Source organism: Atractosteus spatula, chromosome 2, assembly GCF_055471065.1.
Source record: "Atractosteus spatula isolate fAtrSpa1 chromosome 2, fAtrSpa1.hap1, whole genome shotgun sequence".
Lineage (NCBI taxonomy): Eukaryota > Metazoa > Chordata > Actinopteri > Semionotiformes > Lepisosteidae > Atractosteus > Atractosteus spatula.
This window is the reverse complement of record NC_142707.1, coordinates 32,373,085-32,392,814: the sequence shown is the minus strand read 5'-3', so window position 1 is coordinate 32,392,814 and position 19,730 is coordinate 32,373,085. Positions and strand designations below refer to the sequence as shown.

Here is a 19,730-nt window from a genome sequence, read left to right as displayed (position 1 = left end):
GATGTGCTACTGCTCGAAATTTAACACTCCCTCCGCACGGAGACACGAGAGAATGTCAGGACTATACGTTACCGATCGACGTCGACTCGGGGTGCTCCTTCCTGAGACAGGACTCAGAGACCCAGAGGTATCTAGTTCATCAGCTGAAGACCAAGATGACAGGTCCTGCAGTGGGCAAATATAATTGAAGATGAGACAAGGTACAAAACGTGATGGGAGGCAAGTCGACATATCCCCCATACTGTATGAACTGCCTTGTGTCAACCTAGTCCTTCGTCTGGAATGCTAGCAGCTATTTCACCCTGCAGCTCACAACTGGCAGCCCACTGAAGCTAAGCAGATGTAAGCCTGGCCAGTACCTGGATGGGAGACCTCCTAAGAAAGCTAAGGTTGCTGCTGGAAGAGGAGTTAGTGGGGCTAGAAGGGGGCACTCGTGTGGGTCCTAATGCCCCAGTATAGTGCCGTCCCTCGGATGAGACGTAAGACCAACGTCCTGACTCTCCATGGTCATTAAAAATCCCAGGGCATTTCTCGAAAAGAGTAAAGGGTGCTACCCTGACATCCTGGCCAAATTTCCCCTTTACCAATCATGGTCTCCTAATAATCCCCATCTATGAATTGACTTCATCACTCTGTTCTCCTCTCTTACTGATAGCTGATGTGTGGTGAGCTGGTGCACTGTGGCTGTTGTCACATCATCCAGGTAATTTATTACTAACGACATATTAATGTGCTACTTATAAACAGTTGTGTCAAAATCTCCCCCAAAACACTGGAAACGTGGATTTATGATATGTACGTGGGGACACTTTGGGAACGAGACTCACTTGCTGGCTGCTTGTGATGTCCAGCATCTTCTCCAGCTCCCTAATGTCTCTTGTGACTGCCTGGAGTAGCAGCTTGAGGCGGTTCCCGATGACGTGCACCTTCTCCTTGGCCTCCAGGCAGTCGGTCCCCTGGGCGTTAACCAGTAGCTGGCTGGACATGTCCTGCAGTGAGGCCACTTTCAGCTGGGACTCCAGCAGCTCCCGCCGAATTTGCTGGTGGTCAAAAGGCATCCATTTTACCAACACATTGACAATTAGAAAAGGGCAAGAAGCTAGTAGCCTGGAGACTACTGGAAATCTATGGGAAAAAGGAACCAACACAAAACATTTCATCTTATTAAAACAAACCAAGATGCTATTTTTGCATGTATGTGGGTAAGGATTATCTTGGCACTCTGATTCGACACATAAAATGAGCAGATTTTAGTCCTTCGAATGACTAACTTTCTGAATCACAGTTTTAATTAATGTTCAGTGTGCATAAGAAAAATGGGGAATATGTAACAGAGCTCAGAGGTTTCACAGCAACTGCAGCAAGGAATAACAGAAGATGAGAGTTTTACCGTGAGAGTTTTGTGGTGGTCCTGGAGAGTGTCTGTATCCAGGGTAGAGTCGAGGGGAACGATTTCGTTTCTTCTCCTGTCAATGTTCTCCAGCCACAGCAGGAGTCCATGGCTCATTTCATGGAAATCCTGCAAAACGAGGACAGAGACCTTGAGTATAAATATAGATTTATAAAAATAACAGTTAAAGATCCTGCTTTAAATTAAGACATTATAATCACATATGTGGTATGTTAACTACTCATAGGTTGGAGTTACTGATAATTAGATTTGCAGTAATATAAACACACAAAAAAGTACACAATAAAAAAGCAGTATATCACTTTGGGGCCACGAAAACTACTGTATACTGTATACCTATTCATTTATTTTATTGGAATATTTTGTTAATAGTATGGCACAATCATATCAAGTGAAGTGGATTTCAGTATTCCAGTGTGTTATGAAGAAATTAACACATACATCTATGTTTAAACAAAGTCAGGTCATGGTAAACACCATTTTGTTTAATCAGAGAACTTGCACAATTTATTTTAAGACTGTGCATATATATATATATTATATGAGGGAACGGAGTGTTTTTTCTTCTAATAAAGCACCTTTCTGTTGGGTTGCTGAAAAAATTCTGTTCAACAGCAGAATGCCGTGGAAGTGCTCCTTGAGAGAAGCCTATTAAAAGCCATGGAGAGTCAGAGACATTTGCAGGATCATTTTAAAAGCCTTTTGGCACTGAGCTTCCACTTCCGCTTATGCAATTTATTTTAGGCTTTTGACATGGTTTTAAATAAGGCATTGACAGGCATTAGACACTTGCCCTAAAAATGAACAAAAATAATCTCCAAAAGTAGAAAGTTCCAGTCTAATTATAAGGTTTATAAAACTGCAGAAAACTATAAAAAGAAAAAGAGTACATCCTCATGTGTCTAATAATCAGAATTGAACCAAATCAGAACCAAAACTGAACATATAATGCTAACAATTAAAAAACAGTTTTAAACTGTACATTTGCACTATGTCTCAAAAATAGCACATCTCTAGCTCATTAAAGTCACTTACAGTATGTGTTATTATTACTTACTGTTAAAGGAATGAATACGCAAGATGATCTGTTCTTGCATTTAATTTGTATGTGCATATGTGTTTTTCATGTATTGGTCACAAACTTAAACCTGCCCAGATCCCCTTAATTTAATCTCAGAAGGAGAGATGCCTTATTCCTGCCTTTGAAAAAAAAAAGGTTTATCGAACACTTGAATGTTGTGAAAAATAAATATCAAGTCTTAAAGCATGACAGCTGAGATATTAGTTTTCAGTTGTGAAGAACACACCTTTTAACTTGCTTATCGTTGAGTTGTTCTGAGTAGTTTATCAAGATAAACTTAGAAAATTAACACAAACCCTTTAAAAAGGAGTTAAAGGGGTGTTTTTCTATTACAGTATTTTGTATGGAGCAAAAAACAGATCCTGCTGAGCCTAATTATACAACCCATTGACAGTAATTAACAGATTCCGAGGTGCTGTGTAAGGGACAGTGAATGACGCACATGGCACTGCATGAGAGCATCCTGCAGCGAGCCGCGCCAGTCCTCGATTGCCGTGCCAATGTGGTCCCAGCGCTTGTTCATTTGGCTCAGCCGTGCCCGCAGCTCCTGCGCTTCCTCCGTCTCCGACTGCACGAACTCCGAGCTGCACAGGTTGATGGACAGCACGATGGCTTTGCGGTTGTCCATGGCCTTCTGGAGCTCCTGCACAGACACAGATCCCAGGTTATTGAGTCTCTACCTGAGACCACTGATCCCACTGCTCCCCGAGTGAAAAAGGAGGGTGTGGAAATGTGCAGGAACGACCACACAGTGGAGAGCTAAATACACGACAGCGCTTTTAGGACTGCGGGAAGGTAACATATAGTTTGAGCGGGACCAGTAAATCCAGGAGTTTGTGTATAGATTTTTAAGAATCTTCAGATCAATGCTTTGGAGTCCTTTGCATGCCACTCCTATTTCTTTTCAGCCCTCCTTTTTTCTCCAGAAAAAAAGGACTGTCCACATTTTTCTCAAGAGAGCAAATTCAATGTTTGGTGGAGTTTAAGTCTCCAAAGCTAAAATTGAAAAATTGTGTGTACAACCATGAAAGTCATTTTTGTTTAAATCTTCCCCCAGGGATAGTACGACTGTGCTGAGTTTAGGGTCTTTGTGGTGCTTTAAAAATAATAGATCTAACACATGAAAATGAAGAGCACCTCTTTCATACATCACATCTGTAAACTATACCTATAAACTCAAATTAACCTGATGTAAGCACCTGTACAAATCTCCTAATAGCACGGCTACTAATTTCCTGAAGACTAAACTCAGCTTGATCTTCTTGATATGTAAATCAGTCTGTGCTTCCTGAAGAATGAACTCACTGTGAGCTTCTTGATGCTGAGCTCGATGGTTGTGGATATCAGTTTTTCTGAAACTTGAACTCGCCTCAACCTTCTTGATGCAGAGCTCAATGGTTTGGATGTTTGTGCCTTTCTGAAACTTGAACTCGCCTCAACCTTCTTGACGCAGAGCTCAATGGTTTGGATGTTTGTGCCTTTCTGAAACTTGAACTCGCCTCAACCTTCTTGACGCAGAGCTCAATGGTTTGGATGTTTGTGCCTTTCTGAAACTTGAACTCACCTTGAGCTTCTTGATGCGGAGCTCAATGGTTTGGATGTCTGTGCTTAGGTCCAGCTGCCGCAGCTGTTCCAGCTGTTCCTCTGTCTCCCCCAGCCAGTCCCAGATTCTGTTCAGGTCAGAGTTGAACTGCTGCCACTGCTGGAGATTCTGCTTCATTCGCAGCTCTTTGCTGAGAGCCTGGGCCTGAATCAGCTCCCAGCGCTCAATCACACCTGAGATCAGGGAGTAGCTCTTATTATAAGGCAATGAGGACTGAGGCCTGTATTGGGATTTACTCTAAAGGTCTGCTTTTAAAGTCAGTCTCTCTAAGGTTTAACACCAAAGTGAACTAACATTGTCTTAACGCTACTTCGCTGTTTAAATTCTGAAATCATGGAATTTATTTTATTCTAGAATTCTGTAAAAAAAACAACAAATTTACACTATTTTCTTATTACACTGACTTTCGGAAACCTCTTTTCATCAATAACATTTCTGTGGAAGCGGTGAGGACTGGCAGTGTTTCTGTAGGTCCTGTAGCTGGTGAGCGGTGTTTCCTCACCTGAGGTCTGCGTTTCTGTGCTGTTGAGATTAATAAACCCTGACAGCTTGTCCTCTTCCTCTTTCAGAACAGATCCAACCCGCTTCACCGTGTCAATGCTACCCCGGCACTCGCTCAACAGCCTCATCTGGAAGAGGAGTTAAACTGAGTTATACCACAGGTCGGAAGTTTGCATTGCACAGTATGCTGGTGTAGTATTGGCTACATACAGGGGGGGTCAGGTTCTGGCATTGGTGACTTTGGCCTTCATATGAAACTTAACAAGTGTGCCCAGAGAGACTGTGTGCGCGCCAGGAGGAAAGGAAACCCAGTGCTGATGGAGAATAAGCCAGCCTAGATTTTTCAGCCTGTGCTCTTACTCAGCACACAGGATGACAAACCCCACACTGATGCAATGAAATACAAGTAGAGGAGATGTGATCCACGTTGTATTCCAAGTACATGTGGCGTCTGACAAGTTATTTATTCACACTTTTAGTTTGAGCAGGGGTTGAGTATTCTTTCCACGCGTTTGCAACAGTTATTTAAAAAAAAACACCCAAAAGAATATTCTGAAAAACTAAAAGAAAGTAATGTCTAGATATTGTTTCTGTTACTGCTGAATAAAAAAAGAACGCCATAATAGTTTTTGAACTGAGAGAAAGGGTCAGTGCTGGACTCACGTATCCCATGTATGTAGAGTCCAGCTCCGGGCCGGTAGGAGTTCTGCTGCGGATGATGTTCTCCGTCTGCTGCAGGTGGAAGCGACTGGTGTCCAGGGCCTTGTCCAGCTGCCTGATGTGTGTTTCTAGGGATCCCGCCTCACCTGAGGGGAATGTTTTGGTTATTAAGGATGACATCATTTTCCCCACACAAATAATGAACGTGGCCATTAGCGATATGTAGGCAGTAATTAATAACAATTGATGGTAATTGTCCAGCGTATGTGTACGGTGCCTTTCATCCAAAAGGGATTCAATGATGCTTCACACATACAAAGGGGACCCATTTCATCCACCACTGAATTGCAGCCCCCTGGTCATTCTGCCCCGGCAGCTTCACCGCAGCAGAGTAAGTGGAGAGGTAAGAAATTTCTTTACCAGTTGATTTAAAGAGGGAATTTATGGAGGCCGAACTGTGCTAGTGGAAATTAACCAGGACACAAGGGATACACCTCTAGTCTTACAGACTCAATTACTGACTCAGTTACTAAGTTATAACTGCAGTAGCTGTATATCAGGGAGTAAGATGCCAAAAATGTGTTTTTTACATTGAAAAATTGTCATCTATTTATTTTTCTTGCTCTAGGGTTCAGAGCACATGAAACAAGAGAAAGACATTGAACCTGGAGATTTACAAGCCCCCATGAGGAAGAACAGCTATAAATTTAATAACACAAAAGTGAATGACCTGTCACATCAAGCACAGTCTAACTACAAGTTTGTTACACATGGAAAATATCTTCTAGTCACATACCAAGGTTTAAATAAACATGTCATACAGTATAGCATGCAACACAAACAACACTGGACACAAAGGTAGAAAATAGACATGCAAAGAGATTCATATAGATATCGACTGACAAACAGTAGATATCAGCACATTTCATGGATAAAAATATATATTGAGTGCCTTCTTTTACTCCTCATTCTGAAAACTGATAGTGGTTTTCCCACCATGTCAAGAGTTAATGAGGTTGTCATGCATCATGTAATATAAAAGGCAAATCAAATAAATCTTATTGTTTCTCTTTTCCTGCAAGAAATTGAAAAAATGCATGCAGGGGATTAGTGGGAAAATCCCTGGCTGTCACAAAATGAGATGAAAGCCCAATGATTTAAACAGGAAAAGACAATATGAGCATAAGACTTTTCCTGTTTTTACAAAACAGTAAAACACAAAAGATTACAAATGGTAAAATGTAAAAAAAAAGAAAACAAAAAACATCTGTTAAAAAAATGATTGGTTAGAAACTTTGCCTGAATGTTTTCTTTGTCTAGATGATTATGACAAATAAAACTTCCAAACTGTGTGTTCAAAGTGAGATGTTTAGCCTTTTCAGTGAATAAGTGAAGGTTAGATCAGGCCTGAAGGGATATTAATTTCCCTTATAAGCTGGGGCATGCTTCAGCAAGTAGTGCCTACCAGAGGTTGACCTCAGTGTATTTTCAGTCAGTTTTACATAGGCCTCTGGGCTCTCAGGAATCACTACATCTGGAAAAAAAGACATACAAGCAACATTTGAAACCCTAAATGGATCTCCTTCATTGAAGAAATGAAGATGGAGAATCCAGTTCTGTTAATGCCACAATTCTTGGTGTTTTTTTATGTTAAACCGGTCCTTCAAAAGACACACAAGACAAGCATCCTTTTAAAAATTTATACGATATGGAAGGCTGTTTCAGTCACAAACCCAGTTCCAAGGAGATGAGATGTTCTGGTGGTAGCACATTTCCAGGCAACTTCAAGGAGTCACATTTTGGCTGGTAGATTTCTCCCCCCAAAAAACTTAACCAAAATTTAGGGGGGAAATTACTAGAAAGATGAGCTATTATGCTGCATTTCTGTAGGCCTGGAATTCAAAAATGGACAAGCCCAATGGAGGAAGTATACTCAAACTGATCAAACACACAAAATCAGATACTGACATACTGTATAGCGTTTAGCAGAATAAGTGGGGGAAAAAAAGCTAATACTGGTCATACTGGTCATTATAGTACTATATCGGGTGTCAGCCTCAGGCCCTGCAGAGCAAAAAAGAGAGAGAAACAAATGAGGGCATGTGACCTGACCGACCTGTGACCGCTGAAGCTCCTTGGAGGTGGAACTCCTTGCCGTGCTCATCCGCGTCCTGGGACTCGTCGTCCTGCTCGGGTGCCAGGGCCCTGGTCATGGTCTCCAAGCCGCGGCTCAGGTCGTAGTCGTGGTCCCACTCCAGGGGGATAGAGTCCACGCTGGCGGGGGTGTCCCGGCCCGAGCGCTCGGTCCGCAGCGGGGGGACCAGGGAGGCGGAATGGCCTGAGGAGGGGTGGGGCGACAACAGGCTGTCCCCCGCCCGGTCGCTCCAGGGCAGGCTGGAGAGCTCTAGCGCCTCCTCCAGGTCGAGCTCCCTGTCGGACACGTCGTGCTCGTCATCGGTCAGCTGAGGAACAGAGTGAGCAAACTCCGTCAGGGCCAGCGGCAGGGTTGATCTCTTTGTTTATCCTTAACCTTCATTATTACATGGATGGGATTATCAAGATTAAAATGAATGATTTTAGCTTAACCCCCAATTGTGGGCCTCCTGGGTTGGAAATGGGGGCAGTTGCAGGATATGAGTTATGAGACTCAATAAATCCAAAAGGCAGTATTTTTTAATTAAATTGGTTTTTGAAAGAAATGTTAAACATGTCCATGTCTGCTCTCTGAGTAAAACTTGAAAGTCTAGCAGTTTTAAACATTGCATCCTGAATCCATTATGTGCAACTTGATGGCTCTGCAGGCTGTTGTTTACCGGAAGGCGGATGAGCTTCCTGTAATAGCGGTCAACCCGGCCAAACACTTCCTGACAGTATCTATGCAGCTCCTCCAGCTCCTCCTCAATGACGGCAGCATCCAGCGGCTCGCTCTTCTCAATGAGCGCCTCCCCCTGGTGGAAGATTTGCTCAATCTTGCCAGTGTTGAGGGTGATCTCCTGCTGGAAGGCCTTGATAAGTGGTAGAAAAAATGAATGCAATTAAGAATAATTGCAAAATTAAAAATAATAATTGCAATCGAGTAAAAAGTACTTCTTATTGAAAAGATTTCCAACCAAATGACACACAATTTTCTTTGATGTTTGTGGTGTCTGCTTTTATAACCAAAGACATACCATGTTTTTGTTTTTCTTCTATTAGTTTTGCTTAAATCAATTGACCATTACTGTGTTATTTGGAACCTTACATTTAACATCCTTAATTTTAAAGTCTTTTGTGCATGAATATTGTAGCAACACATCTGATAGCACATCACATCAACACATGAAACAAATTAGTCAAATGCACAAGTTAAAAAATTGTTGGGTTTCTAAAAAGAAAATATGGATTTAAATCTAAACTTTTACATTTTAGTAGAGGAAATGGAAATTAACTTTAAACTAATTAATGTTTAAAGATGTAAATCTTGCAAAACTGTAAATCCAGACCAAAAAAAAGTCAAATAATTGTTACGACAAAATTTAAGACATCAATTAAGTCATACCATTATGATAATATGGAGATAAAGGGAAATTTCAAACTATGAGGGTATTTAATTCTAAAAAACAGCTGGGAATGAATATTCAGAACACAAGAAGTCTTTACTTTTGAAAATGTCATGTGCAAAGCTTTCATTGTGGCATGAATCCACAGCATGTCTCCTGTGAGATTGTAGCTTAACATCAAAATTTTGGAAGTGCAGAATCTGACATTTAAAATAATTAGCTTAATTTTCCACTATTATCTAAAGAGCCTGAGTCATGTCACTGTCATAGCACACTGTAGGGAAGAAATAACATTTCATGTTTATTTAGCCATTATTGTAAAGTGTATTCAGAAAGCAACACCATTACTACCCTATGAACAGTATGAAACACTTCAGTTTACATGCAAACCTTCTAACTGCATGGTATATGTGAAATACATTTCCTTTTAGGTGCAGATTCATAAAATATTACTTTTCTTATTGCATAGACATTGCTGACAGTGTCTGTGAATTCAATGTTTAGATTTATTCATGTGGTTAAATGACCTATACCTAATGTATATTTAGGGGTGTCTTCTAAAAGAAGATAAGTGTGCTGTCACTGGTTGGCCACGATGTGTTCAGATCGTGTTCGTGCTGCAATGCAACTCGATATAAAGAACGCTCATCCCATGAAGAAGCCCTGCACACCCTTTTCTGTTCCTGTACATGACTACTAGTGTTAAGAAAAGCTTTGTGATAAGCCACAAATTCAAAGTTATTTCCCCAAAATGGAAATAGGGTGCAAAACAAAATTTGTGTTCTTTCACATTTGGGATGTCTCAGATCAGATTTATGAAAACTCCTCATTTTCAGCTTCTAAACCATTGTGAAGTGGAAGTTAGAAGTGCTGAGAGACCGAGATAGCAAGAGTGATAGGCAATTAAAAAAGGAAACAACAGATTAGGTTAGACAGAAGTTAGAGGAAATGACAGGATCATACTGTATAACCATGTGAAATGTAATATCACACTTCCATCTTCTACACTTCCATACTTCCACAGCTGAACTGATACTGAGCATCAAAGAAACCTGACACTGCATAGTTACAAGGACTTAAAGTTAGTATGAGGGAAATAAGAAAATTATTTTTGTAGGGGGTGCAGTGACAATGTAGAACAGACATGGCACAGCTAAATTTATTACTCCAATATCTCTATACTCATCATTTAAAAATACAAAAATCCCAAAATAAACCAAACATAATTGGTATTACTATGAGCCAAGGGAGAGAAAAATGTTGTTGATTCTTTTCCATTGTATCCCTAGATTGACACATATCTTTGCATCAATAAGAAGATAACCATCTCCTCTCTCATAAACCGCTTATGATTACTGCCATAATATTGGGATCCTGCAACCGATGCATTACATTCACTGCAGCACAGGATGCCATTTCTTTCCTTCGCCCACCTACGGAGTCACCATCCCTGCCTCTCAGCGCAAGGCAGCAAGACCAACCTGCATTGGCATTGACCTAAAAAATGTGCCCTCTCTACCGTGCCTGGAACCCACTCCGCTGCCCCCTGGCTCCCAGAGACTGGCGAGATCAGCATTATTAAACACCCACTCCGTGAACGAAAAGGCTCTTCTCATATGTGACTTTATCACAGAAAAAAACGTGACTTTATGTGCTTAATAGAAACCTGATACAGACAAAATGGTCTCCTGTTCAACCAGCTAGTCCCTCAGGGGTACGGGTTGTTTGACCTCCCTCATCTCCCAGGCAGTGGTGGGGACATTGTTATTTATAATCTTCTTCTTCTGTTACTTTACCTCTTCCTTCTTCTTTTGAGTGTCTTGTTTTAAATGTTCCCCACTCTACCATCACTGCCATGGTCTATAGACCACCCATTTTTGTAGTGCAGTGCAGTGACATTATGTGCGGTGACAATGTCGAACAGACATGGCACAGCTAAATCTTTTAGTCTGATTAACATTTGTGGTACATGCTTTCTTGTGGAATGTTTTCACATTCCATTCTCAGAGCCTGGACTAATGTCTCAAACTCAGAGCCTGTTCACAGACCTCGGAGCCCCAGATGCCACACTTTAGATGCCAAACCTAATTAAGCCTTTTTAGGCAAGTTTGCCGATTTACTTTCCTTTACTTTACCTATTTTCATTCTAGGTGACTTTAATATACACTACATATTGACTCACAGTCTTCCAGTTTAACTAAGGATTTTCTAACTCTGTTGGGATGCTTTGATCTAACCCAGTTTGTTCTTAGCCCAACACATAACAAAGGACACAGCCTTGATTTAATCATTGCAAATGACTCTTTTGTTTCTCACTTCTCTTCCCTCAAACTAGGCCTCTCTGACCACTTAGCTATTCTCTTCAATCTGGAATTACCTCTTTCTAACATTTCCCCCTCATGCTCCATAACTTTTCACAACTGGCAATCAGTTGATCAGCCTAGGTTCACAAATTCTGTTCTACCCTCCTTCTCTTGTTTCTCTACCTTTGATCCTCTAGAGGACAAAATACAGTTGCTTCATAGCGCTCTTTTATCTGCCCTCGACACCTTCACTCCTCAAAAAATTTGAATCATCTCTTTTTCTTGCTCTGCCCCCTGGTATATTGACCATCTGTGATCAATGAAGGCAGTTTCCCAGAAACTTGAATCTAGGTGGCGTCTTTCTGGCCTAAACATATATTATCAGGATTGGAAAGATTACTTGTCTGAATATAAGGATACAATAGAGTCTGCTAGATCCAGCTACTTTTCTCACATCATTGAAAATAACCATAACAACCCTAGACAACTTTTCTCCACCATCAACAGACTGCTAAAGCCAAACTGCACCACCATATTAGCTGTCTCATTGCAACTTTGCAACACATTTTTAGATTTCTTTAGCTCCAAGATCGACAACATCCAACATTCAGCATAACATTCCACAAGACATGTCACTTTCACTCCTCCTTCCTGCTGGCCAAACCTGACTAGTTCCCTTCTCTCCGACTTCTCTTATCTTGACTCTGCATCGATTAGTAAACTGGTTTCGGATATATGAAATCCACCACCTGCCTATTAGATCCCATTCCCACCACTTTATTTCACTTTCAGCATGTTTCACTTCTCATAATAAATGAATCCTTGAGCACTGGTGTTGTGCCAATGGTCATCAAAACTGATGCCATTACCTCCGTGCCAAAAAAGCCAAACATTGCTCTGGACAATCAAAACAATTTTCACCCCATCTCCAACTTACCCTTTCTTGCAAAAATTCTAGAACGTGCTGTCACATTTCATTTACATAACCACCTCATGGCAAATAACCTTTTTGAACCCCTCCAATCTGGCTTCCGTCAACTTCACAGCACAGAAACTGCCCTGGTCAAAGTCACTAAAGATCTTCTAATAGCTTCTGATTCTGGTTCTCTTTCTATCCTCATTCTTCTTGATCTCAGTGCTGCTTTTGACACTGTTAGCCATGATATCTTTCTCGTCTTGAGACTGTTTAGAGTTTAGGACAGTTCTTTTAAATGGTTTGAGTCTTACCTCTCTGATAACTTTGTCTCTTGGAGGATTTAGGTCTGAAATTGGACTTAAGTCTGGTGTTCCTCAGGGCTCGATACTGGGCCCCCTACTTTTCAGCATTTACATGTTACCACTTGATCAGCTTTTAAGATCACATGGCATCAACTATCACTTCTATGCTGATGATACTCAAACCTACCAAACCTGATACTGATGTGGCTGTCTCCATTCTCTCTAATTGCACCTCTGACATAAAAACATGGATGACTCAGAATTCCCTTAATCTAAACTGTGACAAGACTGAAGTCATACTTCAGGCTTGACATTCAACCCACATGTGCAACATATTGTCAAAACATCATTATTTCACCTCAGAACTCTCACCAGACTACATCCTATGTTACGGCTAACTGGTGCTGAAAAGCTGATCAACACCTTTGTCTTCTCCTGAATTGATTATTGTAACACTCTACTCGCTGGGATTTCTAACTCTACATTGAACAAACTCCAAAATTCAGCATCCAGAATCCTAACCAGGTCTAGTCCAAGTGGTCACATTACTCCTATCCTGGAGTCCTTGCACTGGTCTCCTGTGAGGTTTCATATCGACATCAAAATCCTCATGCTCACGTATAAGGCTCTGCATGGCTTGGCACCTCAGTGAGCTACCATCATCCTACTCCCCACCTCATAACATTCGCTCCTCTAATTCTGGTCTCCTGTCTGTCCCCCAAGCCCGTCTACACTCTATAGGTGATAGGGTCTTCTCCTATTATGCCCCAAAGCTCTGGAACTCTATCCCTAAGGCCATCAGAGAGTCAACTTCCTTAGACTCTTTGAAATCTAGATTCAAAACCTTCTTCTTTAGAAGGGCCTTTATTTAACTGGTTCTGTTATTTACCACTCTGCTCCTACCTGTATTCAGCATCCCCATCTACTGTCTTCTCTCATTGTGTAATCTCATTGTACATATCTTGTGTATTATTTTATTGTTCTTATCATTTTATAAAGCGCTCTCAGAAGCCACCTTTCAAAACACTATATAAAATAAAGTTGTATAACTTTCCAAATACATTATCTGCGGTTTACTATAAAAGTTGAAAATGAGTTTTCAAGAAAAATCTCCTGATGTTTCCAACCTTTTGAACAGCAGTGTGTACAGTAGGTATTGCTTTAGAAACTGCTTTCCCACCTTGAGCTGCTTTATCTTCGCCTGCACATCGCACTCAGAAAAGTGTTCAATGTTGGTCAGCTGCAGGTCCATTTCTGTCAGACACACCAGGATGCTATCCCTGGCTGTCTCAAACTCTTCTCTCTGGCTGATAAAGTGCTGTAAAACAGATAAAATGCTTCAAATCACACAGACACACGCAAACATGTTTATCCTTCTACTGTACATCCTAGTCATCGTCTCCAATAGCGACAAAATTCACCCTCCATACATACCGATTTTACCCACATTTTGCCGAAAATGTATCAGTATGTAATTTCGATATATCTACTATAATTATTTTTGATATTACCCTGAAGTAACTTAAGAAGCTAAATAAAAAAATAACACTGGCAAAAGGGAACTTGCAAATGGCAAAGGGTAACTAGTAGCACATAAGCTCACTGGAGTCCTGTAGAAATGAGATGGCTGGCATTTGTAGTTTGTAGTTTTCGTCCATCAACGTGTTAAGGTACGTTAATAGCACGGATGGCAGCTAATGCACCTTCAGTCTACGCAGGATGGAGGACACTCTCTTCTGCAGGTTGTCCCATCTCTGGTTGCCGTTGTGGACCATCTCCTTGAGGTGGCAAGATGAGTCCGTGCGGTTCTCCCGCGCCAGCCGCCGGTACTGCTTGTTGATGAGCTCCAGCTGGGTCAGGCTCTCGTGGACTTGGCGCTGGAACGCCTGCAGGGCCCGACAGAGGGGAGCACACTGAGTCACGTCAGGAGTGTGAAAGGCCAGGACCTGACCAGGCTGTGGCCTGGATTTGCCACAGGTGTCACCATGTGCAGTCCATTTTGTTTCTCAGAAAAAAACACTGCCTACAACTGAAATAACCATTTTAAAATGCAACCATTAATAATGCCCTATTTCAACATGAACCACTATCCATTATATGCCTGGAAATTACTGTATTTTCTTCTCACAAAAGCACTGGTTTTAAATTATTTATGTAATTTTCCCAAAAGGAAGAAATTTTAAAGGCTGGCAGTCAGAAAAACGTTGCTAAGCTCAATAATCACTCAATGACCTAAACCTAAAAAAACGTTATACATAACTGTATTGCAGTTGTGTTTGGTAAGCATGTTAAGCACGCAGTATTCAAGTAATCGTGCTGTTAATGCATCTTTTACATTGCATTGTTACTTGTTTGTTTTTTTAATAGAGTTACTAAGTAATTATTGAGCAATTATGAACATTTTAGATGTGCAGAAATTAAACCAAGATCTTTCTTTGTTCACTAAGCAAGTATTGTCAAACTTACTTTGACAATAAATTCCTTGACCTGTTAAATTGTACTTGAAAAACCACCTTGGTTACTGAAAGTGGTTCACCTACAGTATCATGCATATGCTGTAATGATTCTCCAGTCTCACAATACATTCGCTCATGCTGACTCTGAGAATGATGTGAAAAGGACTTTCAACTGATAATTATGAAAGTTTGATATTTTCAGTGCTCAATTGCAATCAACCGATACGTGGTGGTATTTTACTTCCAAAAGTATGATCTATGACTTTTACTTCATACTGTACAATGCAGGCCTTTAAGGGGTTTGGGGTACTTAATTAAAATATGCTTCAAGTCAGTCTTGGAACAATAGTGAGAGCTGATTAATGTGTTATTGAGGCTGCCAAAAAACAGCCGCAATAGCTGTTTATTTACAGCAATGTCTAAGGAATGAGAAGCTAAAGATGGATTTGTTTTTTTCCTGAGAAGCTTGAACAGCCATATAAGCTGATAAGTGGAGACATTTAGTATACTAGGAAACATGCCACAAGACGTATGCTTTTCAAGAAGTAAATTTAGGAACTTGAAATATCCATTCTTTATGGAGAAGTCTTTATAGTTTAAAGCTGAGACCCTTTGTGCATTTTGCTCTTAAAAAAAGTACCTTTCTAATCAGTGACTTTGTGGGATCAAAACTACATTGCCAGTTTTGTAGGGAATCACATTCATAAAATACAGCAGGAAGTCATATATCCCAAGTTACAAATGCCTTCTTTCACAGACAGAGTCATCTTTGAGAGCAGCCCTAATCACCCAGCAAACTGACGCCCATCTGTAAAAGTGAGCTGAAGAGTCTGTTTGTTGTCATGTCAGTCTCTGGTATGCAGTACAAACTAGCACCAACTGGTCTTAGTAACTCGATCAGAAGGCTTCACATTCTGGCTGGGCTCCGTGCAGTTGTACCTCAAACTTCTTGAGCTCCTCTTTGGCCACTGTGTAAAGCACTCCAGATGAGTTGGGGAAGGCAGCTGTTCTCTCTGATGTTTTCAACCAGTCTTCAAAACGTGAGAAGTCATCCAGGAACTTCTGCCACAGCCTCCAGGTCTCTTCGATCCTAAGTTGAAAATAGAAATATCAAAAAACGAAGTGAAATACCAAAGCAACCACCTATATAAATTGGTAGAAGAAAATGTGCCTCGGGTGGTGCAAAATATTCTGTAGCTCTGAGTTTCACAGCATGAAAAATGACGCACAGAAGATGTTGCCAAGAAGAGACTTCACAGGGGTTCACAGATCCTACAAACAGCCTGTACTAACCACAAAGAAACATAAAAATATATTTACAAAACTGGATATACTGTATTCCTCTATTGGGAATGGCTTTTGCTCAGAATGAAAATGCAGCACACAGAATGAATCTCTCCAACGCATTCACTGCTCCCCAAAAAACAGTTAAACAGTTTTCAGAGCCCTATAGCTAGTGCTGTACAAAAAAACCCTGGATCCATTCCAACTTTCCGGTGTGAGAAAACTGGTGTAACCCCAGTCTTACATGTATCTTCATTTAGCACAAAAGTAGGCTATTTGTCTTACAATGTTTTTTTCATGAAAACATAAGCACTTTTACAAATGACAGAAGCTATTCAGCCCATCCATGCTGTTACGTTTTTAAGAACTAACTGATCCAAGGATCTCATTCTTGAAAGACACCCGGCTGTCAGTTTCAATAGCACTGCTGGGCAGCCTCTCCCCAGTCTCCCACACCCCTTTGTGAAACCAGAGGACACACGTTGATGAACGTTGCCATGAATCTTCAATGGATTTCATGGTGCTGCCCAAAACAGCTTCCCCCTTTAAGTCAATACCCAAGATAAAAGTATCCATATTTTGTCCTAAGAGCTCCTGCTCTGTTGCCTGTGACTTACTTGAGTCTCCGCTCCATGGACATGGCGCAGATGTTTCTCCATCGGCGGTCCAGGTTGCGGGTGGCCTGCTGGATGGAGTCGCACTCGGTCTCGGTGGCGCAGGCATCGCAGTCATGCAGCAACACTTCGCACAGGTTCAGCACTGACGCCACGCCAGTGCTGTGCTTCTCAATATCTCTCTGGAGTTCCTGGACAAATAAAAATGCACACATATGGCATATGGAGCTGTCTGAGCTGCTCAAGTGTTACAGCACTGCAGTGGCAAACATCTTTGTGTGATTTAACTGCCATTAATGCTTATGTAATTGCTGATTCATTACTAATCAATTAACCATTCTTAATGACGTATCACTACCATTTTAAACAATAAATAGAAGTTGTTATAAACATTTTTATGGCATTGTGGATAGCTTACCATGTCTTGAAGACAAAATACAAGTAAAACCCAATGTATTTTTGAAACTTTGTTGGTTACTACAAAGGAAACAGGGTGATTAAGCAAGGTGGCGTAAGAAGGGAAACACCTTTCACAATGCTGATAGAATCATTTCTTGTTCTGGGTGTTGAGTTTGCAGATAAATTCCATCTAGTTTTTTATAATAATGAAGTCCCTGAGGGGAGGATTTCATCTTCCTCTCATATTAATTTGAATTTTGCAAGCATTCACAACATCCAAGGTCAGTTTCCATAACTTTTATCCAGCAACCTAAACTACATCTGCCATCCAACTATCCAGATAGTCCTGTAATGCAATGAGGTAAAAAAAAGCCATTATCATAGGGCTCTAAAATGTACTTTAACAGGGTTACTACAAATGAAAATGACTTGTCCAGTGTTATTTCCAAGTAGCTCTTCTGTTTGGGAACAGAAGACAAAAATAGTTAGTACAAAAATAGTCCGGCATTCTCAGCTCTGTGACACAGCAATCTTTTCGCATATTGTACTTCATAATGTGATTTGTATCAGCTCCAAACATGTGTATGCATTAACCTTGAAGTCACAATAAGACTCAATTAAGTTAAAACACTGCACCTAATATTCAACAGATTGTGGAAACAAAGAATAATTACAGCACCACACATGAAAAATAAGGCTATAAATCTGTTAAAAAGCTGTGCTTGAAGTTTTATTAATTTCACAAAACTCTTGATGCAGAGAGCCTTAGCAATTTGAAAGGTAGAGTCGCACAAGGCACATTCACAATCATCTTACTTGATTTTTTCTGTGTTGTTCATTATCTTCTAAAAGCAATAATAAGAGGCTAAAGTTGAAAATGAGTCTTGTCCTTATTTACTTCATTATACAAATGTTTCTGTGACTTTTTACTGTATGTATGATTACATTGCTTCCCATAAGATAATCAGCTGCATACAACAATTCATATAGTTTTACAGTAGTTTTCAAGCTACAATGTCATTTACCAGCATATTAGGGGCCATGTTTTAAACTCCAGTTTTAAAATTTGTGGGAGCCGGGGAAGTATGAGGTGACATGATTCCCGCAGATTCCCTAGTGTAGGATTATCTTACAGTATGTAACAGACTCTTGAAGTAGTTGCTTTATAAGTAATCAAAATACTCCACAAACTGTGGAACAGTGGACAAATGGGATATGTTTAATAAAGCATTTTCAGGGAGATGTTATAATCTTCTAATTCTGCCAAAAAAAACCCAGACATAACTGTAAATATATGTCATTCTAAGTTCCAAAGGGTTAATTATATTATTTAATTAAAATGTTTAGTACAACAAAATGTGTAAAACCGTCTTATTATCTCAGGTTGTCGGCTCCAGCTAGGGTATGTGCCATGCTCCTGTCTCGATAATAGGCAGACTGGAAGAGATTCTCTAGCACAGCAGGACAGCAGAAACATCAGGGTTAAAGCATGTCTTTTTACACGAAGACAAATGACTCAAGCTTTGAAATATTATGCAACACAAAGGCAAAAGAGAATTTTCCCATTCAGATGATGCTAAAAAAGGTCAAAGCCCTGTGGTGTCAGAGTCTGGTTTGGTTAGTTGATTGTGGACTCAATTATTTAGGTCTACATTTCACATTTTGAAAAAACACATTTTGTTCCCTGCATACTAGTATTTATGCATTTCTTTTAGTGCACTGCAGAAGCCACACGCATCAGAAGGCCAGGTCTCACCTGCTGTTGAGAGAGCTTCTTCTGAATTTCCTGGGAGTTGCAGGTCTCGTAGACGATGGGCTTGGCGAGCTCCGTCTCGATGTGGGACAGCCAGGACCTCAGGCTGCTCATGTTCTTATCCAGCTGCTGAACAGCAACCAGAGTCTCCCTCAGCTTCTTCACCCTGTGGCACCAGAGGACCAACAAAGATCTTAAAGCATCGGAATTGTTCCCCCCTTTTAATTACTTTGAAATCGGTTTCCTGAATTCAGCTTTGAACATGCACAGTATACCAATGACCATGACCACCAATCAAAATATTATTTTAGATTACTTTTAGTTACTTTCAACCTCCCTGCTTCCTGTAAACCCACCTTCATGTAACTCTGGGTGACAGTCCTCACAACAGCTTCAAGGTTGATCAGCGACTGTCCGCAAGTTTTGGGGACTCAATATCATTGTGATTTTACTGATTATTAAAAGATCAGGGCTCTCCGCTCCCATTAAGTTGTCGCATGGTTTTCACAGATTGTTTAGATCATGAAAGACAGATGAAATTATTTCACTGCTGCTCCTTCCTAATTACAGTTTCTTTAATGTGCACAGATTAGGTGTCGTAATTAAAGCTATTTGAAAAAAAATAGCTTTCGTTAGATTTTATTCCGTTAGGTTCACCTTATTGGTTGGGGGAGGCAACAGTAATACCACCATTCCAGCAAGAAAAAAAGTTTTTCAGCTCTACATACAAGTCACTTGGTCTTAGGGTTTTGGTTTGTTTCATTCAACCAAACAAATCATTTTCTTCATAGAAAAAAAAAAAAACTTTTTTTCACTTCTCAAATATGGATGGTAGAATGGCATCAATATCTATAAAATGTACTATGGCTCTTGAGGATGTGATTTAGATAGTGATGGTTCTGTTGATT

The 19,730-nt window shown here is 40.5% G+C and overlaps 1 protein-coding gene across 1 annotated transcript in view; it reads right to left on the bottom strand.

The window, feature by feature from the left end:
* The window catches only part of LOC148839567 (nesprin-1-like), a 219,048-nt gene that overhangs the window by 9,500 nt on the left and 189,818 nt on the right, over positions 1-19,730 (bottom strand). The window contains exons 128-142 of the mRNA XM_088908442.1: positions 18,826-18,988; positions 16,674-16,861; positions 15,712-15,862; positions 14,020-14,202; positions 13,497-13,634; positions 8,070-8,261; positions 7,373-7,718; positions 6,722-6,790; positions 5,260-5,402; positions 4,598-4,724; positions 4,057-4,268; positions 2,935-3,135; positions 1,391-1,519; positions 828-1,040; positions 73-165 (exon numbers count right to left, since the gene is read on the bottom strand). Of these exons, the coding sequence (XP_088764568.1) occupies positions 73-165; positions 828-1,040; positions 1,391-1,519; positions 2,935-3,135; positions 4,057-4,268; positions 4,598-4,724; positions 5,260-5,402; positions 6,722-6,790; positions 7,373-7,718; positions 8,070-8,261; positions 13,497-13,634; positions 14,020-14,202; positions 15,712-15,862; positions 16,674-16,861; positions 18,826-18,988 (2,548 nt within the window). The remainder of the gene's footprint in view (positions 1-72; positions 166-827; positions 1,041-1,390; positions 1,520-2,934; positions 3,136-4,056; positions 4,269-4,597; positions 4,725-5,259; positions 5,403-6,721; positions 6,791-7,372; positions 7,719-8,069; positions 8,262-13,496; positions 13,635-14,019; positions 14,203-15,711; positions 15,863-16,673; positions 16,862-18,825; positions 18,989-19,730) is intronic.